This window comes from Psammomys obesus, unplaced genomic scaffold, assembly GCF_907164565.1.
Source record: "Psammomys obesus unplaced genomic scaffold, mPsaObe1.curated_primary_1811, whole genome shotgun sequence".
NCBI classification, from domain to species: domain Eukaryota; kingdom Metazoa; phylum Chordata; class Mammalia; order Rodentia; family Muridae; genus Psammomys; species Psammomys obesus.
The window spans coordinates 14932948-14957841 of record NW_026596101.1 but is presented as its reverse complement, the minus strand read 5'-3'; the positions used below and the strand labels follow the sequence as shown (position 1 = coordinate 14957841).

Sequence of the window (24894 nt, the reverse complement as noted above, 5' to 3'; positions counted from 1 at the left end):
ATCCTTCCAAAAATAAAGCCAGCGAAAGCAAAGCAGAGAAGGAAAACTGGAACGCTTCCTCTCCATGTGTGAGAGACACAGGCTATTTCAACAGCTGATTCCACCCTCAAAGTATACAGCGTACATAAAATAAACATGGGTCACAAAAATTAACAAATCATCATAACTGTCTCATACATCCTGAGCTGGCTGCGGAAAAACAAGATCATTCTGGATTTATATCTGTAAGTATGGGATTTCCTGGACAGCTAGTATCCACAAACAATCAAACAGAGGAGGAACACGGGGAGAAAGGCAGCATTATTTCAAATTTGAGCTGAGAGTCGTGATTTGTAAAAGGCTGAACAGGAACTGAAGTTGAAACCTGATGCAAGCAAATTCTTCTGCAAGGCACTGATGGACACCGCTCTGTTGCTCTTGGCTCTGTGGCTGGTTTTTTAGGTCACTGGGGTTTGAATGTGATGAGGGTCTCACTAGTATAAAAACTTGAGGACTGACAACCAACTTAATCTCTCAATTTACATAAAATAATAATAATAATAATTTTAAAAAATCTAATGATACTTCACTCAAGAGTTAGAGCTTTTATGAGACCTGTTGCCAATATTAGTGTCTTGGAATGATCTCATCTCTCATCCTGGCTAAATTCCAGCATACAATTTCATTAACCCAGGTACCACAGGTGATAAAACTCATTTTTCCCTAAAGAGACAGCTAAAAAGTACCAGTTATACATTTATGAAGTACCAGCAATCAAAATTATGGATTTTCTAAAAGGTTTTTAACTACTTTTATTGAAAGGAAAATCGCTGTCTCAGACTTTTGTGACACTACTGCTAATAATAAATTTTACCATTTAGACATGGCCATAATATGGTAGACGGTGTCAATAAAAGTATGGGACAGAGACGAGCCTTGTCTTCTAAGTAGGACCTGATAATTCCATGCCGGAAGTGATCACATGAGACACCTAAGCTAACTGAGGCTCCTTAAAGCTGCACATCTGTGGCCATACACATCTGCTGCATGGTTACAGCTATATGCAGAATTTCCTTCCTAGGTCAATGTTCAAAAATTATTCGACCCCTCTCAAGGAAAGCAAGATTTAAATTTCATTTCTAAGTAACAGTGTATTCAAAGATAGCCTGCTTCTTTTCTGAGTAAAAGTGGGCCTTCTTGTTTGGCACTTTTGTCTAAACTTTTCTATCCGACATTCTCCATATCACTAGAGGGCACTGTGGTCTTTAGGCCACTTTGACCTCTACAAGTACTAGGGAAGGTCTTGAACTCTTAGCAAAGTCAAAAAGATTAAAGAACAAACTGGGTTTTGTTGCTGTTGTTTTGTTGTTGTTTTTTTAAGGGAAAACCATTTTTCCCTTCTTGGGAATACCCAGCTTTTATTCTTTTAAAAACAAGTCTAGAAAACGTACAGTAAGTAGAGAGGTCATATTTGTAAAAACACAAAGCTTGCTTTGCAATTTCCAAAGACTTCTCCCCTCTGATTGGGAAAAAAATTCATACCCGAGATTTTGAGATTTTGAAAGACTGCAACAGTAAGGCTGGTACTCGGTTTGCACACACCCACAGTTAAGGGCAGCTACCCCTCTATCTGCTCACTACGCGTGCTCCTGTGCTAACTGGTGGTAATTTCACTATAGAATGTTCAGGCGTGCAAGCCCCAGAGCCACAAATGGGTTTGAAACAATTTATGATATCCGGCCTCCCTAGACATGTATTAGCATATACCTGGTTTCTTTAGCATCGCTTTGTTTTTCCAAAACCACAAACACAGTTGCTGGAATTTCGTGTGGAAGTGCTTAAGGGGCTGGAAGTTAACACCTTTGTGAGGCGTGCAGCCTCTCCGGTGGCTTCGAAACAAAGGCCTCTTTGTCAGGGTTTCTTGAAATGTTTTCTTAACATGTTCCAAGTAGTTTTAGGCAGGGAACTAAAGTAAACAAGATGTTACCATGATAAAAACACTTGTGAAAACAGTACAGAACACACTTAGTTTCTTTCACATGAAACTCTTCGAAGTTTTGAAAAGTAAAATTCACTGAAAAAAAATTTTTTTAAAGCAATTTCAACCGTCTGGTTCCATCTGAGCTTTCCACCTTCTGAAAAGGGTCAAAGTTCCTTCTCAGCATTCTCTCCAATGCTGTTCTCACGTCACACGTTAGGAACCCAGAGGAAACATCTTTTGCTTTCATAAATTACATACATTTGACTAACACGTAGAGGCATTTTTATATTGTGTGCCTCTGTCTGTATGGAACTTTTCTACGTGAAAGATAACCACAAAAAGAGGAAAAGAAAAGTCTTTTCATATGAAATACTATGCAAGGACACAAAGTGATCAAATCAGATCAAAGATTAACTAGGGGGCTGGAGGTGTCTCTCAGGGTCCAGCATGGTGCTGGCCCAGCATGGCCCAGGCCCTCCAGAGCGAGGTGGGGTGGATGATTAAGGGAGAGAGACCCTGTCCAAGCACTTCTGACAGTGCAGCCTGGTCTGACTGAACACTCCAGCTAGAAAATGAGGAGCGTGGCCTTGACTGAGAACCTTCTGTCCACTTTCTGCCTCTCCAAAGCATCTTGTGAGCTCCTTGTTTTTGTCTTTGAGGGGAAGAATCCTAACTCCATGTCCGTACGGTGAAGACTAATATTGACTGATCTGGAAACAAACACTGAGTGGAATGGGAAGAGGGTGAGGTATAGTGGCTTCCCCTCTCATAAGTCCACGGGGCTTTCTGTGTTTCCGTGTTGTTGGAGGATTTGGGCCAGTGCCCACTGAAATGCCATTAGAGCAAGCATGAGCACCTGCTGGCATCAGTAACCCCCCAAAACACCAATCACATGACAACTCTGGGTGGGGAGATTTAAGAACGAGAAGACAGTGCTCGATACTAAAACTTCAACTTGTCTGGGGAAGAGACAGAGCATGGGCAGGGTCTCTGCAAGCTGGAGAAAGAACAGCATGCTCTTTTGAGCAGTAGATTTCTCTGAAATGAAAGGTCCAGTGGTCCACACTCAACTTAGGAACAAATCCTCTGGTGAAGGTGTCATGTGAAGTCTCTGGTTTTCATTTTCCATCGACTCTAATACTACTTCATCAAGAGGAGAAGAATATATTTCTGCCTCTGCCTTGAGTCTCCTCTCTCCATCAACGGGGAGACTTCACTGTCTAACTGGAGTTGTATCCTGAAGCACTTCTCTTGACCCCCGTGACAATTACACCAACTACCTGGAGTCACACATGGCTGGAAAACAGGAACTAGGCATCATGCTCCTTTCAGACACCAAACCTGAAAAGCTAGATTGGAGAATCCCAGGGCCAGGAGTGTAAAACCAGTGGGAGCTGGGGGAAATTACAGGCCCTCCCACGCACATTCCCCCCAGCTACCCAGCCAACAGAAGCGAGGAGGCACAAAGCACTGTTTAGCTATAAAACCGGGGTGGAGCCAAAAATGTGACCCTGGGTCAGAGGCCATTTGCTGGCTGGTAGGAGGGGCATAGCATGCTGCTTCTTCTCTTGGGCTCTGTGCCTGTTTGAGAGTGATAGGAGGGCAGGACTCAACAGCCTGCAAAGCCTAATGTCTTGACACTCCATAATGCCATACCCCCCCTCAGGACTGGACTGCAAGCAACTTTTTAACAGTATTTCAGGGAACAGTCACCAATGCCTTCTTTAAATACAAGGCTTGGAATTTCTGGATATTTAAAATTATTGCTCCTAAAATATACTGAAGTAGATGAGAAGCACCCAGGTTTATAGAGTGCTTAGTAAGGGCAAGGCACCTCTCATGATATGCCTTTGGAGGCTAACAACTAAGGTATCATTATTAATGCACTGAAGTACACATACTAAAGTGACTTGGATGCAACGGATCTACAAAAACGACCACTCTTAGAAGTAGCTCTGTTCCTGGTCTGCCTTTAGAACTTTCTTTACGTCTGCTGCCTTAAGTAGACATCACTAATGTAAAAGAAGTATTGCTTCTCCCAGATGGCACAGTGTGACAGTGAAGAACAAGACTCTGAAACCAGAATCCAAAGGAGCTGGGTGACCTTGGGCAAATCACACAACGACCCTGCTCCTGGGTTGTCTTAACTGTGTATTAAAAATGCTACAATGACATTTTCCCAGGTGGTTGTGAGGGCTAAATTAATTAATGTGTTAAAATATATTATTATGTACCTGAAACCATGCTTGTTGCATATTTAAAGCTGCTTAATTCTACACTATTACAAAGTGACTCGTGTCAATTTGCTTACACTGTAAGAAATTACTCGTACAAATGGAGGGGGTTTATGGACCATAGAGCCAACAAGATTCTTCTAGAACCCTCCAACCCAGTAATCTGAGGAGAAATGCTTGAACTATTCTCTGAAACAGTCTCAGAGTTCAAGGAAACCATGTGGCTTTCACTGGAACTGCAAGTAGTTTCCCTAGAGCCGGCAGATTTCTTTTTGGGGCTAAGCAGATGTGCCTCTCTAAAGTCTCCAAAATGACTAACCTGTTTTCCACTTCATTAGGCAAGATCCTGAACCTCAAGATAAGCCTGGATCTCTAAGCATTAAAATCTTGCTTCAAAAGGAGGGAAAGGAAGATTGTAAGCCGGGCACTCAGTAAAGCTGAGTTCACAGGGGGCTTCTTCCCTGGGAACGTTCGCTTTCGTTGTCTGGAATCAAGTCTCTCATCCCCATTCCCAGATGGACTGTGTGTTCATGTGTATGAATCCCTTTGCTCTGGAGGCAGAAATGTAACAGGGCTTGGCTCAAAACTAGAACAGAAGGCTTACTACAGACCAATGGCCGTCTGCGCAATGCCGAGAAGAATGGCGGGGGTTGCGGGGGGAAGCCCTGCACTGTGGGACCGACAATCCCATGACATACAAACCTGTGTTCTCCGGTTCCAATTAGAAAACTTCCAACAGGGAAATACAGAATTAATGGGAACCCCAAAACTGCAGCACACCCCAAGCCACTTTGATCCTGACATGCCTGGCACCAGCTATGCTACAGGAGTTCCGGTCTATACCAGCTCATTTTCACCCCCTGCCTTTATTCTTTTTCTTATATCAACTCAAGTCAGGTTTGTACAGCTTGCAAACAAAGTCTTCTGAAAAATACCAGCACATAAGCAAACAGTAGAAAATAAGCAAGCTATATTGCAAGTTGATAGTGGGCACTCTAGTTCCGCTGAGCAAACAGGAAGCAGGAGCATGTCATGCCATGTGCAAAACCACAAGAAAGGCTGGAGAGATGGTTTCCAACTCAGGGTCTGGCACCTGACATCCTGAGAGGTGAACAGGCTTCTTGTTTGTAGGAAGTAAATCTAGGCCTCAATTCAAATGATCTTTGCTTCCCCTACCCCCCCCCCCCCCCCCCATAACTGGGTCAAACTGAGGAGTTGGCAATGGCAATGTCTTTTCTGTCCCTAGAGTTGAGGACACACATCACACGAGTGATGACAGCAATTTTGTATTTCAAGATTTTATAAACATAAATCATGTTGACCGATACTTGTCAGCCTTTTCTCGGGAGAGTGAAATCAGTATTTACTTAGCACTGGTGCAGACAGGGAAATCAGAATGCATTTCTGAGTGCATTCTATGCAGCTCTTCTCCTCTCATTGGATAAATACGATTAGGCAAACGATAGGGTAGTAACAAAATAGACTCCACGAGGGAGCGATACGGAGAACAAAGCCAGCATCACTTAGCTAAATGATAATAATGCAATCAGAGAGGATTGTTGCTGCTCTTGATCTTGAGACTCAGGAGTCAACACTGACCACAGAACACTCCTGAAGTGAAGGGTATGATCTGAAAATCTATATGGTAAGTCCAAAGCCCTCTGTGCATTGAGGTAATAATAAACCATCCACACAAAACTACCTGCAGGTGATACTACAAGTATCTCCAGAGGTAGCTGAATTATGACATTTGTATATGGTCCCTAAAGATAGCTATGAAGGAATCCTTCACTCCAGAGACACCATCAGGTGCCCTATGTACAGAAGCTTTATGTGACACATGCTCAAGAAGGTGATACTTTTGTGGTGGCTTGAATAAGAATGGCCCCCTTAGGTTCACATATTTGGATGTTTGGTCCCCAGTTACTGGAATTACTTGAGAAATGTTGGGAGGTGTGGCCTTGCTGGAAGAGGTGTGTCAGTGGGGATGCGCTCTGAGGTTTCAAAAGCCCACACCAGGCCTAGTACCTCTCTCTGCCTGCTGCTGGTAGATCAGGATATGAGGGTCTCAGCTACTGCTCCAACACCATGTCTATTCGCTTTCTGCAATTATGATCATGGATCATAATTTTAATCCTCTAACGCTGTGAGCAAGCTCCCCAAGAAATTCTTTCTTTTAACAGCTGGCTTCGTCACAGTGTCATTTCATGCAATGCAACAGTGACTAAGACAATTGTATTCAGCACACTGGTCAAGAATTCAGCATATCGTACATAAGCGATGCCGAGAACACAGGGTTGCTGGTCAGATTTCTCACTGACTTGACAGCACGGGTGAGGGAAGGGAACGCTGAGATGTGAAACATCCCCTCCAAATGGAGAAGCTGAGGACCCTGTTTCAAACAACAGAGACTATCAGCACCACAGCTCAAGGTGAGGCAGCCCGAGTTTACAACATATATTCAACCACTTTTCCCTGCAAGGAGAATGATCTAACCAGAAGCCACTCAATACAGAGAGGTAAAAAACCAAGATGGCAGCACTGTCTTGGAATCTCATGCAAGGAAGCGACCCAGGCACTGATCTACAAAGGACCACCCATCGATACCCATTTTCTAAGATTAGATTGGGATGGGAGCAAGAGCAGAGAAAGGGAAAGAATTGAAGGTTAACACTGGGCTTCTTTCTACATCAGGGTTAGTCTGGAAAGCTGACCGGTATTGGTGCCTTCCCTTTCTGGGGCAATCCTCCAGGGATGATCTAACTTCCTATGATGGGGACTCAGAGGCCACCCTTTGAAGGGCTGTGTGACCCTCTGCAACAGGAAGACAACCTGATGGGTGAAGGATGGACAGCAGGAGGGACAGCCGTGTGACAGAGAAGACAAGGCAGATAATCCTTACTTTAGAAAGGCCGGGAAGTCATCACAAACCGCTTCGCAGCCTGGCCACTTGCATACACCATGTCCATACAGAGGATGGCTGTGGGGGTGCTCCTCATGGGACAAGCTGCAAGAAAACACACAAGGCAAGAGGATGAGTGAAACACAGCCTGGGGAGTCCACGTGGCCCAGGGAGCACACAACACATCTCACATTGTAATTCCCCATGGAATCTACTTAATCCTGATTTTTTTTTTTTTTTTGGAAGCAGGAGTTAAAATTATGAGCTGGAAGATTATGTTCTAAACACATTTAAGTATAATTACCTGACGTTAGGAACCTACCTCCATGTGTGAAGAGTGTTTGGCAGGTTTCTGTTTAAGCAAAGCACAGGCAGCACGGGCTGCTGCAGAACGGCCATACTGATTGTACATCGCATGACTAGAAAATCTGTACTGGGTCTGTGGCTCTTGTATTTTCTACGCAGGACACCCCACATGCTTTCCTCCCTTCCTCTCTGTAAAAACTACGTCACAAAATCGAATTGTCTGCTTTTTTTTTTCTTTTCTTTTTTAATAATTTTGTCTGGCAAAAACTATCAGAAATAAATAATGTGCAATACTAAAAGATTTTTTTTTCCCCCAGGGCAAATAAGTCTGAACCAATGATTAGCTTAGAATTACCTGGTGGTGGCGAAGTTTGTATTTTTCAAGTTACTGGCAGCAAGCCTGAGAGCAGACGCGGCCAGGAAGGGGTTAATGCTCCAGTGGGGTTCCAATCGATAAGTAATGATCTGGCCACTGGGATCAAGTCAGGGGATGCTTTGATCTGAGCCATGCAGTGCACGGGGAGGAGTCAGCTGGGCTTGAGTGTGAGCCATATTCTCAAATATTTTCTCGATCCACATTTCTTTCAGACAAATTATTTTTACAGTCGTTTCCATAACGAAAGATTCCATCAAATAGGAACGTAAAATGAACGGCCAGAGTTCTGGTTTGTACTCAGGCACACGCCCTTCGCAGAAAGGGAGGGGCTCTTGCGCAGCTTACTCCGCTGCCTCTCCTTGGTTTGAACTTCAACAGCTTGGTGTGATGCACAGATATTTATGTACACACACACCCCCCATGTGTGTGCAAGCGTTTGCATTTTATCCCACTAATGAAATGCCCTTTGGTGTATTTTATTGACCATATTCTTATAGTGTAGGAATACACTGATGCTCCCAGCTTACAGCACAACCAATCCGCAGCGAGCACATCACAAACTCTCAAACTGCAGACTGAGATTCACAGTGGACACACCAGAGAGTCACATCTCCCAAAGGCAACGGGGTCCTCTATGTTTTAAAAATTAGTAATTAGTTTGTTAGAAAATACCAATGAGTTATTTTTGCTCTCACAAAAAATGAAAAAAAAAAAAAAAAAGCAGTAATGTGTAACAGTAGCAGAAATGCCCACCTTGCAAGGAAAGGAAATAAACCAGAGAATACGGCTATCAATGGTGAAATTTTCGAAGCCAATGGGAGAAGGGCATTCTCTGAGCACAGAGTTGGTAAGACTCCACTGGACCCGAAAAAGACTTTCACCTACAGGTTTGTGCATGAGCAGTTACAAATCACTGATAATCTTAGGACTGAAAGACTGTGTCATCATTGCCAGAATCCTCACACATTCCAACAGCAAAGGCTCGGTCTATTAAAAAACATTTTTCTTAATGGTTGCAGAAAATTCCCTTCTCCCTAATTACTTTCTCTAGCTATTTGATGAGAGGCTAATTATTCTCCTGGTTTTACTGGGACATATATGCACATGCGTATAAATGTACATAAAAATTTGGAAAATACTGAGAGTATCCTGTAATATATTCACATGTATAACTTTTAACAAATTAAAGCATGAGAAACTTTACACTTAATGCCATTTTGCTTTTCAAACATTAAAAATTTTCATTTTCGTTTTGTGTGTATATTTCATCTGTATGTATATATGTTTACCATGTGGGTACCTGGTGCCTGCAAAGGTCAGAAGAGATGCCAAGATCCCCTGATCTTGGAGTCAGTTTGTGAGCCATAACGTAGGTGCTGGGACGTGAACCTTGGTCACTTCCTCTTACCCACTGAGCCATCACCCTAGTCCTAATGTCATTCTATATATAATATTATATATAATATTCTCATGTCATCAACTAGTCTCCAAAATTTCACCTATGGATAGGGAACATGCCACCATCTCACGCATCTAACTTTAACCATTCCTGTAATTTGGACATTCACGTTCGCACTGTATTTCTTACATTTATAAGTAATGCCAGAGATAAAATTAGGCTGAACATCTTGGCATGCACTGATTTCTACCAAAAGACACATTCGGAAAAACTGAGAATCAACCAATCAATGATACTAAGATTTACTTCCCTAGTGATACTGCATCAGCAGGCCCTGCTGAGTGCATGGCACCTACCAACCCACACCATCACTCACTGTGTGTGTGTGTATGTTGTGTGTTCTTCAGTGTAGAAGACAGGATTCTCGGCTATTGAGAATATAAAACTCTTATTACCAGTTGGGAACTGCACTGAGTTTAGTGGAGAATTCTCAAATTATCAACACGACATGCACAGGTCACCGGGGTGCTCGCTGCCCTCCTGTTTTTGTTTTTTGATGAGTTCATGAATAAAAACAATTTCCCTCTAAGCGTTTATTTCTACTTCGGCTCGGAATCAGCTAAAGGATGGAGAGATGGCTTAGTTACTGCATCCCAAAGTCTAAACAAATAACAACCCTGTGCACAGAAGCATATGCTTGCTCGCTTGCCTATTTATTTACTTATTTATTTGACTTGAACCATTTATTACGAACAGATGTCATGCTCTTATTGTCACACAGTGAAGAGCTGGCTGACATGGTAGCCACTCACCCCATCCCCACCTGCGATTATCACAGGTCACATTTTCGTGGGGCACTGCTCCATCTCTCTCTTCTTGGTGAATTATTGTTCTCTAAAGTCACAACAAACGCTGTTACCAGCTTTCCATATGTATTGTGTAGCTGAATACATTTCAATATTCCACTCTGAAGGAAATATTAGATTTGGGTGGAGGAAGATGTTGGCAGTGGTACCCCAATGGGACCTCTGCAAAGAACCTTCAACTCAACACTGGGAAATTCACTGGGAGTCAAGGAAACCTGGGTATTTAGCCTACAACATTTTACACCTTTTATGAGGTTTTAATCTTGTTGATTGCAGGAACCTGCTGACACCCAACTGTGAACAGTTATATACACTCGCATACACAGTAAGGACAATAGCTAAGTACTGCTCAAGGCGAGAGTCAGAGTCTGCTCTTGGCTGTGCTGCCACAGAGAAAGCTGCCCAGCCATCACGCAGCACGGCTGAGGCTGGGGTTATTCTGCACACAGGCCCAGTCACATCTCCGGTTAGGAGCTTTGATGTCTCATCAGGAGAGTAGAAGGAACATTAGATTTTCACTGTTTTCTGGCTTCTGACAAAAGGGCTATGAAAGCGAACACAAACTCATCAACTTCAGTTAATTTAGAGCTCCAGGGACAGGCTGAAAGACAGTGGGCAGATAAGGCTCGGAGCATCTGATGGTAGGAGGCAACCCTAAGACGCATCGTGACACAAAACTGGTCGTGCGTGACCAGAGTAGACCATCAGTGTCAACTCTGATGACAAATGCTCACCAGGTTGGCTTTTAAGATTCACAAACATGATTTACCTACAATGAAACTTCGAGATTTCTTGATCAATTATCCCTTTTCTTTCTTCACTTCCTTATCCTTTCCCATTCCTCTCCTCGCAACCTCTCTTTCCTTTCTTAGTCAGGTGGCTTTGAACTCTATGCAGCCAAGAATAACCTTTAATTCCTGATCCTCCAGCCACCCACCCTCTGCCAAGCTCTGAGATTACAAGAGTGCCGTATCATACTATGCCAGGCCCTGGGTCAAATGTTCAATAAAATTTTGGTTTGTTTCTCTCTAGACTCTCAGGTTGAATATTCCTATAGGCAGGGATCACTCACTCATTCCCACACACTGCAAACCTCATACAAGGCTCCACAAATGCTATCTAGATTTAAGACAGAAAACACGTTGTCCTATTTACTGTTTGTCTGGTGATATACTCAGTATTTGTGTTCTCTTATTCTTATAGGTATAAAGACCGGATTTATGCAAACCCAAAGGAGAAAATATCACTAGAGACACTTTGTGTTACTTAATTTTATTCAGACTATGTGCAACACAGAAAGATGCATTCCAGAAAAGTCAATTGATTTAAATCTTTTCTGATAATCCTTGCTACGTAAAAACTAAATATAGTTTAACACGAGAACAGTGGTAGCATTTCAGATGTGAAGGAGTCAACGTGCCAGGGAAAGTATAATTACATATAGATATGAACTAACTCTTGACACTACATGGTACTTATCAATGCGTTTACATTTGCTATGGTGTGATGCCTCCATTCCCAATGACATTTGCTATGCTATTTCTGTTTGATTTATTTTCCCGACATTGACATACACCAGCCGCAGTCTTTACTTCCACATTGGTGGTAGGAAAGACTTTCTTTTCAGTCAGTCTGGAGCTTGAACCCTGGGCCTTCTGCATACTGGGCAAGCATGCTACTCCTGAGCTACATCCTTGGGTCTATTGGAGAAGTCTGGATGTTCACCATTGGTGTGTCCACGTTATATTCCCCAGTTTACTGCCTGACCCAAACTGGAAACTGAAGTTATTCCTGTCACATGCCACAAGGACACCTTCTTGAGACTACAGTCTGTAGACTTCAGTGACACGTAAGCTATGGATCCCTGCTGCGACCGAAAGCAGGAAAATTCTTGACTATGGAGAAAGAATACAGACTTCACCAAATCAAGCATGTCCTGCCAACCTACATGCCAGCTTTGCTATGAAAATCAATTCCACCACCCACAAAAGCCACAACTAAGCAATTCTTAAGACAAGGGACCCATGCACTGACAAGTCCCTCTGACACTCCCCTGAACTCATTTTTGCCCCACCCCAAATTTGCCTACTTGGGTCTTTTTAAACTTGGTTCAGCTGTAGCAAGAGTCAACAACCGTGCCTACTGGTATACGACCTTCTCCCTCCCTACCCACCCATCACAGGAAAATTATAACTGTACCTCGGCTCTCTGGCAAGTACTTGGTAAATTAGGCCATGGAGAGGCAATGCTCATCTTTTTGCAGTGGCTGCTCCATGGAACGATGCTTAAGAGCTCACCCGCTTAGAATGTGCAACTCAGTGATCTCTGTGTATTATTTGTAGTTGGAGAAGCGTTACCGCAGTCTCACTTGAGCCCACTTGTGGCGTCCCTGTAGAAACTGTGCACCTAGCAGCAGGCATCCGCTATCTCCTCCCCGCCTGCAGCCCCCTACTGATCACTTATCTACTTCCAGGCGTTTGCCTGTTCTGTGCATTTCATATAAACGCCTTCAGGAAAGATGTGCTCACTGGGGTGCAGCTTTTTCACTGAGCTTGTTTTTGAGGTTCGCACATCCAAACTGCAGCTTTTTATGGCTGAATACTATTCCACTATATTGATGCAGCACATGTTTTGAAGCCAACTGCCTCCTCTTCCTCCTCCTCCTCAAGTGCTGGGGTTACTGGTGTGAGTCCCTGCACCTGGTGAAGGCAATGATTTCTTAAGGAACGATTTGGGCTGTTTCACTTGTTGCACCTCTGAACACTGCTTCTATGGATATGACCATTTAACCATTTACGCATTTGTTCAAATATATTTTCAAGGTTTTTTCCAGTATTTTATCCATGAATACTGTGTATCACTTCTACCCTCTTTATCCCTGCTCCTATCTCAAAACTCCCTCTCAAATTCATGAGTTGTCCTTCTTTAACTATTACTCTGACATATGTACACACACATGTATGTCTACTACCTCGTATGGCTCTTATGTACATGTGTTTAGGGTTGACCGCTTGGGGCTGGGTAAGCCAAGGGGCCTCATCCTTAGAGAAGACTGGTTCTCCCATTCCCAGCAGCCTTTAATTGTCTATAGCGCTTCATCTCAGGTAAGGCCATGTGAAATTTCCCTCATCTACACTGGGAAGTTGGCTGTGTTATTGTGTAGGTCTGGTTTAGGTAACCATATTATTTAGATTTCATAGGTGCAGTTTCCCTGTCAAGTTTAGAAAGCACTGGCCCACAACAGGAATTATGGTCCTTGGCCTCTTAGAATCATTCTGCACTCTCCTCCATTTTTTTTTTCTTTATTTAAAATGATTTCTTTTCACATTCTGTTCATGGTTCTCTCTTCCCCCATCTCCTCCTCACTCATACAACTCATTGCCCTCTCTCCCTTCAGGAAACAGGCAAAACAAAACAAAACAAAACAAAACAAAACAAAACAAAAAAACAGAAATCAACTAATCAGAATATACATTTATAAATAAAACTGTTGGTCTGTATAGTAACTTTAATTAATTAATTAATTAATTAATTAATTTCTATGTATTTATTTACTTATTCACTGTGTGGGGCTTGGATTACCATGCTCTTTCTCTGTCTCCCAAGTCCTGGATTCTAGGCTTGCCATGCATACCTGGTCATGGTAACTCATTCTATAGTCCCAGCAGTAAGTTACATTTCCACAGGCACCACTATGACTTCCCCACCCTCTCCTTCTCCCCAACCCTTGTTACTGTGGCTCTCTCAGTTAATCACCAGCCTGTGTGGAAGGAAAGCTTGCTTTATTTTATTTTATTTTTTGAATTTACACCTGCCTAGTAAGTAACAGGGCTGAATGCATTTTCAAAGCTGATTGGCCATTTGTTCACCTGCTTTAGAGAAATACCCACTCAAATCCTTCGCCTGTTTTTAACTGCATTGTTTTATTGTTTCGTCTTTTTTTTTTTTTTCCTGGATACAAATTCCTCAACAGCTGTAATTACATATTTATGCTCATTTGGGCTGTCTCCTACTTTCTTGACTGTGTAGTATGAAGCAAAAAAAAAATTCTTAATTTCAATAAAGTCCAACGTATGCGTTTTCATGTTGTTTCACGTTTGACGTAACATTGCAAGACACTGTTGCCTAATTGAAGGCAGAGAAGATGTTGGTTTCTGAGAGTTTTATAGATTCCCCTCTCTTGTGGTCTGTGATCCTCCCAGTCAACGTTTGCATAGGACACATGGCAAGAGCTCAAGTCTATTCGTCTGAATGTCCCCTAGCACGATTTGCTGAAACAATTACTGCATTTCCACTTGAGTGGTCTATACCTTTGCTGAAGGTCAACTGAACACAAGAGTGACTCCAACTCCACTTGCTCCAGACACCCTTCCCCCCATGTGGCGCTTCATTCATGCCATTCGCTACTCACAAAAGATCTCTCAAAGTCACAAAACAACTCCCGAAATGAAATCATGTGGTAAGATAACTTCTGGGGTTAGATGAGTGGGGACAGGAATAATACATTTTTGATTAAAAGAAAGTCTTAGCAGCTGGGCACGTTGGAGAGTTGCAGGCCTACAGGACAACTTTTGCCAGATATTGTTCTTCCGTGGGCTGACAAGTCCTTCCAGAATGTGCTGTGGATGTCTCTGACATGGAAATGTAGTCGACGTAACCTTTGGCAGGGCACTATTTCTACACAGGAAGAGCCAGGAGGTCGGCCAATGAAGTCTCCATTTGTCAAGACTGCTGTGCTAATGGCTGATCTGTTCTCCCTCTCTACTTCCTCGTTAAAAAGAAGGAACCACGAAGAAGCCCCTCCCCGTGGTAAAAACTCCACAAAATTTCTGCCAAGGATGTCGGCTAAAACACATCCACATGGCACATCTTCTCCCCAGCCAGCCAAGGAGTGCATGCTTAGGAACGGATGCCACGTGAGCTATGCCTTCTAGTGAGGCGCCATGTAATCTTCACTGATGCTGTGGAGCAGGAACTGGCTGCCACCCTCTCATGCATCCCTGGCTTGCTGCAAATCCGTGGGACCAATCCCCTTTCCAAACTCCTCTGACTAACTCCCTCCTATACCCAAGGGACCACTTTCCTTGTTCCCACCACACAGCTTCCACCGAGGGAGCTAGCAGACCACCCACAGTTACAGACCCCTGACTGTGAGATAAGCACGCAGGATGCTAAAGATGGAGGCCCCTTTGTAGCACCCTATGACTCCTTGAGTCTCTCCCTCTCCGTCATCTTCCCAGTTCACTGGTCTCCTGTCCACATCCCCAACCTTCTTCATGGTCACACAGTAACACTGAAACCAGAGTCCTGCCATCTCCTAAGCACCTCATGTGACTTTGTGTGGGAAGGTTCTGCTTATACTCAGCCCAAACTCTAAATGAGATGCCTCTGAGGTCCAGAAATCTGTTCCCTTGGCACACAGTTCCAGGGCTATCTACTACACTAATAAACGGCTCCTTACATTAACTTTAACCCACACTCGTAACAATGACAAGCGTCAAGAGAAGCCATGACTGTTTGAAGCTTTTCCGCCTATTCATGCCATTCTTCGATGTTAACTTACTTAAAAAAAAAAGAAAGAAAGAAAGAAGGAAAGAAAAGAGAAGAAAAAGAGAAACAGTTCCTGTTTGTTTCTTTCCTTTCACCTACTTTTTACAGTCCTTACCTGCTACTTTGACGCTATTTTATCTACTCAGTGAGAATATAAGTACCATTTTAGGAGACTCTTAGGTATGAATGAGAAGAAAAATTTGATTTGAGAGCCTTCCAATGAGGATGGTATATAGGAAGATACTATCAGACTTCAGATTTGTTTGTATTGTCTAAAACTAGTGTCAAAGTTTGTGAAACATGTAGTACATCAGCTTGAATCAAACACAGTCAACCAAATGAAGCGACACCAAACAGGAAGAGATGGCCTTGGGCCTTGATCACACATGGCCTGGAGATCACAATCGTAAAAGATGCCTTAACCACGCTGTCCAATTTTACATTCAAGATTTTATTCTAGGAATACTCTGTTGAAACATGCGTTCCTGTCTGTATTTATCTGTGTGTGGTACACACACACGTGTGTGCAGGGCCGGGACCTGTCTGCATGGAGGGAAGAGGAGGCCCTTGGGTAAAAATAATAATCTCCGTCGTACTATCTTGAGATTGAATATAATTAGGCTGGAGTCCAAGAAAGCCCCAGAGTTCCTCTTCTTTCTGCATCCCACTGTGCTAGGGTTACAGATGAGTATGTTGTCGTGTTTAGCTTTTCATATGGGGCACTAGGGATTTGAACTGGGGTCCTCATTCTTGTGCAGCAAGTGCTCTTACTCACTCAAGCTACCACTCAGCTTTGAAGAGAACTGTGTTCTCTTCTCCTCAAAACTAGCTGGAGGTCCAACCACAGGTCAGGTCCAAATACTCCCCCTTTCTACTCATGTGTTTCAGAGAAAAGGTGAGGAATGTGTTAGCATTGTGACTGCCCAGTCTTGACATTCTATGAAATCAGTTAAACAGAATATTCACTAAGAGGCAGTAACAGGGGGCTGGAAAGATGGCTCAACAGTTAAGGCCTCAGGTTGCTCTCTCAAAGGACCCCATAACTGTCTGTAGCTTCAGTCCTAGGGAATCCGATGCCTTTTTCTGAACTCTGTGGGTCCCATAACCCGTGCGGAACACAGACTTAAGGCAGGTAAAATACCATACACATTAAATAAAAATAAAGGCTAAATTTGAAGAGGAAGAAGAAGAAAAAAGAAGAGTAGGAGGAAGAGGAGAAGGAGGAGCAGCAGCAGCAGCAGCAGCAACAAGAGGTACATACATATATTCCCAAAACCGAACACAACAGGAGAATGACCTCATGAACACTGACCACGCTTAGAATAACCTTCCCTCCCAGTACCATTCTTAGATCAGCCCTTCTGAAGCATTTTCCTGGAGACAAATCACCTAGAGATGGTGCTACAAATCTAGTAAGTTTGTGGAGCTGCTAGGCAATTCCAATGTTTAAATTAAAATACTAGGAATCTTAAAAACTCCTTCCTTTGCAGCTGATCTCAGAAGGGCTGGCTAAAAGGTGGCACACAGGACTATTTCCATAGAATGCAGTTTGAAACACAAGGCTGAGATACTACGGTGGCACTGGGCAGCCTTACCACTTAACAGCTGCAGATTCCTAAGAAGGCTCCCTGGGCCCCTGTAACATACAAATTACACAGAAGGCTACTGGAGCCTTTGAGATTGGTAACAGCAGGCAAGGCCAATGACAGGTCATTCTATTTACCAAATACTAACTTAGACCAGGAGGGACCTGTTGAGCCATTTGGCTGCTGAGTTACTTCTGCCAAGTATCACAGTAACCAAGAATACATAGCTGAAGCAGCGAACTGGACAGCTTCTCGAAACTTCACAGTCTCCAAACTCCAGATCTGCTCTGGGTATCCTCTAAGCCTGGCTTCTACCTCTGAACGTGGAGGTAAAAGAATCTGTACGGTAGATAAAGAGACTAAAGAGGACAGCGGGTGAAGGTTCTGGATCTTTCTCAGAAACCAGGCGTAGCAAGCTGCATTTAGAAGCACTTAGCACAGAAATACATAACCAAGATCCCTCCCTCTACAAAATGAGAAAATCCTGTTGAAATGCCCGCAGGTAAGGACCACTTCTTACTCAAAGGTGTACCAAAGAGGCCAGATGGAGCAGGAATGTGCAAGAAGACCCACAGACATAGTTGAATGTGTGTCAGATGACATCACAAGCGTCATTTCAGGGGGAGATGTGTTCGATTTAAACTTTAAAAATGACTTGCTTTAATCCTACGACTAACTATGTCAGACCCCACAACAGAGAGACGCCTGTTTATATGACTACAGAGTCACAAGCTCTGTGACTTCCAGGAGATCCTTGTGGTAGCTCTATGTCTAACTTTCTCTGCTGACAGCGACACGACCAGCAAAGCTCTGAAGACACATTTCCCGTTCGATTTCTACTGAGGAAGAACCTTGTAGTCATCCTAGGTGTAGTGGGCAAGACTCACTGGGGCCCTGCCCTCCACAGATCGCTGTGTCTAGTGCTCTTGGTCAGAGCTGGTCACTGCAGAGGTGAGGACATCTCAAGTGTAGGCTTAGCTACTTGGCTTAGCGCTTGGAGGCTGAGTGCCACACCTGGCAGTGTGTTTGGCAGCTAACTTCCATCACCGATCACATCACCAATATGACCTGACCCCCTTTTCTTGGCTACCCTGAGAGTCACCAGGCTTGTGTGACACAGCAGGACGAGGGAGCAGTGGGGAGGATGGGCACTTCAAGGCTGGCTGCAGTACACAGGGTAGTTAGTGACGGAGGCGGAACACCTATATGTGCAAGGTGACGAGTGAGGGAATAAACAGAGGTATAGAGTAAGAGGCAGCCAAGGTCCAGCCATTGTTCTGGACACACCAGCAAAGCCTGTTCAGAGTTTGTGACTAAGGTTTTATACCATTGGCCGAATTAACACCAGTGTCTCATTAAGAAAGCAGAAAGCTTTTCCAAGGAGCGCTGTGAGCAACTGTGTCAACACAGACATGGGGGCCACTAATCCAAAAGTTATTAACACCACCGGGAAGGCATCTCGTTCTGTGTGTGTGTGCGCACGCACTGGTGAGTCACAGGGTCACCGTCGAAGGTTGGCCATATGTCAGAGAAGCCAACATGTAACACCCAGAAGGGCACAGATGAAGATTCCGACACCCACTGCTTCAAGTGTCAATCAACACAAGACTTCCAAGAGTTACCTCATTCTCCAGAGGTGGAAGAATCATGCATGAGAGGCCGGAGGAGGAGACAGAGGAGACAGGACGGGGAGAAACACCTGAGCTTGGGACACACTGCCACTGGCTCAAGACCTCTGTGCTTCTCTGTTTCCTCAGAGACGCATGCTATTTTATACTGAGCATACTTTTTTTTGCAGATCACAGTTCATCAATGGTCACTGGGTCATCACCACAGCTCAGGGTTCCCAAATCAGGGTACATGCAGTTCCTAAGGGGCTAAGATACCACCGGCATGTCTACCGCATGCGTGACTGGTTTTTAAACGTGTATCTGCATGCACATATCTTACCCTCTCAGCCTCTGATATTTTAGCATGGGCGGTATATTAAGAATATATGCATTAATCATTTAATAGGAAAAGTAAGTGTAAGTTTTGTTTTCTTTTGTTTTTTTGTTTTGTTTTTTTGTGGTCAAGAGCCACCGTGACACCGGCTGTGAATGAACACTGGGCACCACTGCTCTGAAATTGTTGTACCCGATTCCCCAGTTGGGGAGAGACGACTGAACAGGAGTTGGACATAGACTTTTGTGTTATGTCACCAGGGCGTTAAAGTATCTGTAGGAGCTCATGCCAAGTGTGGCATTGTGGCAGACAGGGAAGCACAAAAACACCAAATAAAGTAGTTTATATAGACAAAACCAGAGAGCCTTTGCACTGGGCCACAGCCTTGAGGCTCTCTTTCCCTCTTTCTCTGTCTCTTTCTCTCTCTGGAGTGATTAGTCTTGGCAGTGAAACCCAGATCTTTTCCAGTTATCATACTTTGCACGGACTCTCTGTCCCTCTGTGAGAGGGAAATCACCCAGGACCCTCACACACCCATAAAGGATGGCACAGCATACAGGTACCAACTGGTTCTCAGGAAACGCCTGACGAAGACATCAATTTTTTACATCCCACCTTCACTTGCTGAATCAGAACTACACACGGCTCGGCCAGCCCTCCAGGTGTTTCTGGTACATGTTTCTTTAAGCTTAAACTTGACTTAGCAGAAACCTAACTGCTCTACTCTTTAGGAACCTCTGCAGGTAATGCCTCAGGACACCCAAATGTAGAGGCAATGAATGAGTGGGCGCAAAGGTGGGAAACACTGAAGGGCTCTGAAAGGGCTTGTGCCGTTGACATCTTGCTGGTCTACTTTCTTCCTCGAATCACACCCAGTCCCTGCAGTGGCTTTAGCGTCTACTAAGTGCCAGGCTGGCTGTGATGGGTGACAAGGATGCTGACATTAGATGAGACAGCTGAACTTCTCCCCCGCTCCGGGGGGGGTCCAGTGCATTTAAAACCCTCACAGGAGGCACATGTGTGAAGGGGTAACTGCGCTTTGGTACCCTGCTGGCAGCCATTTTTATTTTTAGCAGATCATATACTGTGTTAGATTTAGCCCTGTGCTTCTGTCACAAGTGTCTGTCTCCACATTTGTCTCTGGTTAAGCTGAGATCCTGAGGGGAGGAGAGCTGTATCACTGTCATCTTTTAGCAGCCAGAAACTACAACTGGAACAGGACACGTGTGTTTTGAATTTATTAATAAATACACTCAGTAGTAATAACAACAGTGAACGTTCATGGGGACCTACTGTGTGCAGGCAACTAGAACATTTAGAAGCTCTTTGGTCATCGTGGTTTAATCTATTGGCCAGGCCCATTGTGACATATTACACCAACTCCAGAGGTTTGGAAAACTGGGAGCCAGCAGGAGGAATCAGCTTGCTTCACATGGCTTTGCGTAGGTGCCCACATATATAAAATCTCCCCAACACTAACACTCTGACCTAAGGAAGACGGGGGGGGGGGGGGGGGGAAAGGCCTGACAGGGCATGCTCTACTTTTTTGCCTCTGCCTCAGGACCTTTGCTTCTGCTGTGCCCTGAAACTGGAGAACTATTCCTTGACCTGTTCAAAGATCATTCACCAGCTCTGAACTGCCCATTTATCCAATTAGTGACCTCAAGTCCACACAGTAACACTTAGCTCCTTTCTGGCCCTCCCTGGCCCATCTAACTGTCTTTGCATCACAGCATCGTGTTTTCTCTGTTTCTCTTCTACTGTAGTGTGTGTTCTCTGAGGAAGTACTTTGAAGCTGTACAGCTGTAACTCTTGGAGCCTGGCCACCTGGTATGGGCTGCCACTGGGCAAGCCTGGTTGGGCAGACACGACAGTCCTGTCCCCTGACTTGCGTCCCACTTAGAAACACATTTTCTGCTGAACTCTGGACAACTTCCCATTTGTCCTTGTGAAGTTTCTTTTTATTCTGGTCTGCACCACCCTCTAATTTATTCAAACGCCACTGGATTATCCCAGTTCTTGGTGTCAATTTTTTTCTAATTAAAGTAAACTGCCATTTATTTCTCACACTGATCTTTAACACGAGACATCTCGTTCTTGTCATAGCTATGACTCATATGGAGAAATGCGAGTTGAGTATAGGGGCTCAGACGCACCGGAATGTTCCCATCAATGGTGCAGATACGAGAGGAGAGATGTAACCACCAACGTGGAAGTACAGTGACCTTGAGTTGTACCAGGTAACTCAGCCACCTTCTTTGAAAGCACACACTGCATGGTCCATACACACACACACACACACGACTTCAGGGTGCTTTCTCCTGCCAGCCATCACCAGGTCCTCAAGCTCTTTTAATATTCGCAACGTGGAAAACACGAACTGAATAAGAGATTCCTCAAAGCTAGTCTTCAGAGTGTTTTTTAAAAAGGAAAGGGAGGAAAGAAAGAGACCAGCCTGCCCGAGGCTGCTTCCCTTGAGGGTTATAAAAGGCCTGCAAGTTGAAGGTCACAAGTGTCTGTTTGTTTAGGGAAGTCTTACAGGTAGATCACATCATGGTCTACAGTTGCTATGGGGTCTGTTTACCAAACAAGAACACAAATAGTTACACAAAAGCAGAACATGATGTGGGCCAGTATCTAAATGGAGCCTGTAGTGCCTTCTGGTGAAATGTCCTTTAAAAACATCCCTTCTTTCAACTCAGAGTCACAGAGGGTCCCCAGTCTCTGCAGAACTCCCCTCCAAGAGGAATATGTGACTTTTACCATTCTAAGCCTGGTTTCACACACACACATCCTTTCCTATTTTTTTTTTTAATTTTAAGCCTTAAAACCATAATTTAGCTCAACAATTCAAGTTGGACAAATTCTTACTATTTGTAAGAAAGGAAAACAAAAACAAAAACAAAAACAAAAACAAAAAAACAGAGAACAAGAAAAGCATTTCATAAGCTGAGTTACTCCTGAACAAGAGCCCAGAAGGGTCTCTGTGTGGGATTCTAAATGACCTTCCAGTCACCATGGGTGCACTAGAACGTTGCCTGCTCAATTAAGCATGTGCTCCTGAAACTGAAGAATAAGGGAACAAGCGTGTGTGTGTGTGTGTGTGTGTGTGTGTGTGTGCGCACGCGCGTGAGCCTTAAGTTAAGAGAGCATGTGAGAGCGTGTGCACGAGTTATTGTGTGTGCACGTCATGCGTGCTTGCTGGTCTCCAATTAAATATGCCATACAAGGGAGGCGGCCACGAACAGAGGCTGACTCTTCACACTACACTGACCACGGTCCCCACCCGGCGCAGCCCTGATGCCTTTCTGTGAATGGGACAGATTGCCATATGGATGAAGACACTGAACAAGCTGTACAACTCTTGGCGACATGTGCCCGGGGGATTGTCCCATATCAACGCCACCTGGGCTGTGGCAATTGTGCTCTGCCTGTGCAGTGGCACCAAGGAGCCCATACGGATGTTATTTCTGAGTACACACAAAAAGGAAAATTGCAGTTAGGAGAATTCTCTGGCTAGCGGATGTGTTGCTCAATTCCCGAAGTAGTTTCCCAAAGGAGCGGTTATCTTCCGTATTCACACAGGCAGAAGTGACAGGCTGGAACACATATTAACAATTTCCCTTTGTGAGCTCCCGCTATTGTTTTAATGAGGAGACTACACTCTATAATATACTTGGGCCTTGACTGATCACAAAAGGGGGTAGAATAAAGAACTTCAGGCATGCTGTACATATGTAACACACTCGTGTGAATCACCCTGGTGAGGCAGCCTGCAAGAGGGGTATCTCCCCTACAAAGGCCCACAAAGGCAGGTTTGGGGAAAGACAGATGCAAAAACAAAAACAAAAACAAAACAGTGCAAAGGACAGCCAGGGAATAGCGCAGAAGAGCGTTTTTATGAATTTTGAGAGGACAGAAACGTGACTTCCAGTTACGTTCCTAGCACTGGCCCCGTCACTGACTTAGGAACATGGAGACTTGCCATTTATGAGAATAGGATGACACTGGGACTTAGCCAACTCATATGACTGCCTAGGTCCTCCGGATAGTTCTAGTGCCCACGGAAAAAGCATTTCTGCTCATCTCATCTAGGCGGTACAGGTGTGAGATTTAGCATGAAACACTGTAGGTAAAGAATAAAAACCCAGCACCACAGGCGGCGCCATGAAGGGTTCCCAAAGCCTGGCTCTCAGTCTTCTCTGGCTGCTTGTACTTCCTTTACACCCTTAGTGTGTCCTCAGTATTAGAATGCAAACACATGTTTTCACAGGAACACGGGCCCTTCCCCCTGCAAACAGCCCCAGAGGGGGAAGGTGCCGACCCAGGGATTAGGTGATGAACTCCCATTGGCAACGCTCCTGCATTGAGAGCAAATGCCCACAAGATCAAAGGCTGTGAGGCCTCAAATATTATTTGGAGTGGAAAACCTGGCAGATTAGACACAGTTAGGGAGTCATATCATCCAACATATAAAGGAAAAAAAATTAAAATCAGCTAAATTTAAGAGAAACTTATAAAATGAACATAACTCCTTACGCCAATGATGTCATTTTATTGGAAAGCATTTGTCAGTTAAGCACAATAAACAGGGCAAGATTTATAGAGTCTAATGATGCTATGTTATGGTAAAAGGCACTTTATTGAGGTAGCATACAACAGCTGTGAGAGAATGATCGCTGTTTTTTTTTTCTTTCTTTCTTTTCCTTTCTTTCTTCCTTTTAATCACTCCACAAAGTGAACAGTGAACAGTCAAGGAGAAAAAAAAATCTATATACTTTTCCCTTATGGCATTCTAACATTTTCAAGTTTTTCTTTCTGAGCCTTCCCTGCTCGTGTGGATGACGGGGGGTGAAGCGGCACCATGCCATACTTTCCTGCAAGAATTTTCTCTCCTTCTGAAGAGATCCAGAAGGATCACTCAGGAGCAATGAAACAAATAAATGAATCCCTGCTTTCTCAGAGCATGATGGCTGCCAGGTACCCTGCAGCATGCTTGCAAACCCAGAAGGTTGCCGAGCCCAGGGCGCTCCTACTTGACACAAGCAAGAATATTTCAGCCTCCAATGGGTTATTCCCCACTGGGAGGAGGTTGAGAACCGATTTCCAGCCACATGATCACCGCCCGGCTATCACTTGGAGCCTACCCAGTTCTCTGTGACCACTTGCCCTCCTCCTGTCCCTCAGCCTTCGGAGTGGTCCACACACTCTGTTGCACAGCTCGCTGTCCAGCCTCTTCACTCCCTTCTCTGAAAACACTATAGGGGAGGTGAGGTGGACTATGGATACCATGGAAGTCCTTGGAATTCTTTCAAATTCTAGTAGTACAGGCAGGCTGGGAAAAAGACGACAGCCATTGGGGGTTACAGCCTCTGGGTCTTGACCTCTGAATCTGGCCAATGAAATGACCAACTTTGAGTAAATGTAGTTCTGATGAGCTGCTCCCTGGGAACTAAGTACCTCAGGATCAGGAAGACCTAGGATCTAGCCTAGTCCCCTGCGTGGTCACTAGCTGCTGAGCTCAACTTCTGCAAGTTTAGCATCTATTGGGGCCTGGATGCAACATCTGTGCAAAGGAGACAATAAAATCACCGCGAGCATTAGAAAGGGGAAATCAGGATCAAGACCTATGCTAGACTCACTAGGCATGGATTTTCACATAAAAACAACTGTCATGTTCCCATTTCTCAAAGAACAAAAACAGAAAACAAAACAAAACAAACAAACAAAACAAAAACACAAAACCAGAAAAGCCAAAAGAGGTTATGCCA

General features: G+C 44.2%; 1 protein-coding gene across 12 annotated transcripts in view; it reads right to left on the bottom strand.

The window, feature by feature from the left end:
- Foxp1 (forkhead box P1) overlaps nt 1–24894 on the bottom strand; it is a 382214-nt gene that overhangs the window by 45696 nt on the left and 311624 nt on the right. For all 12 annotated transcript variants that reach the window (XR_008722666.1, XM_055628587.1, XM_055628591.1 and 9 more), the window contains one exon: nt 7097–7201. Coding sequence is in view for 11 of the 12 variants with exons in the window: in XM_055628587.1 (XP_055484562.1) it covers nt 7097–7201 (105 nt within the window). In the remaining variant the exon portion in view is untranslated. The remainder of the gene's footprint in view (nt 1–7096; nt 7202–24894) is intronic.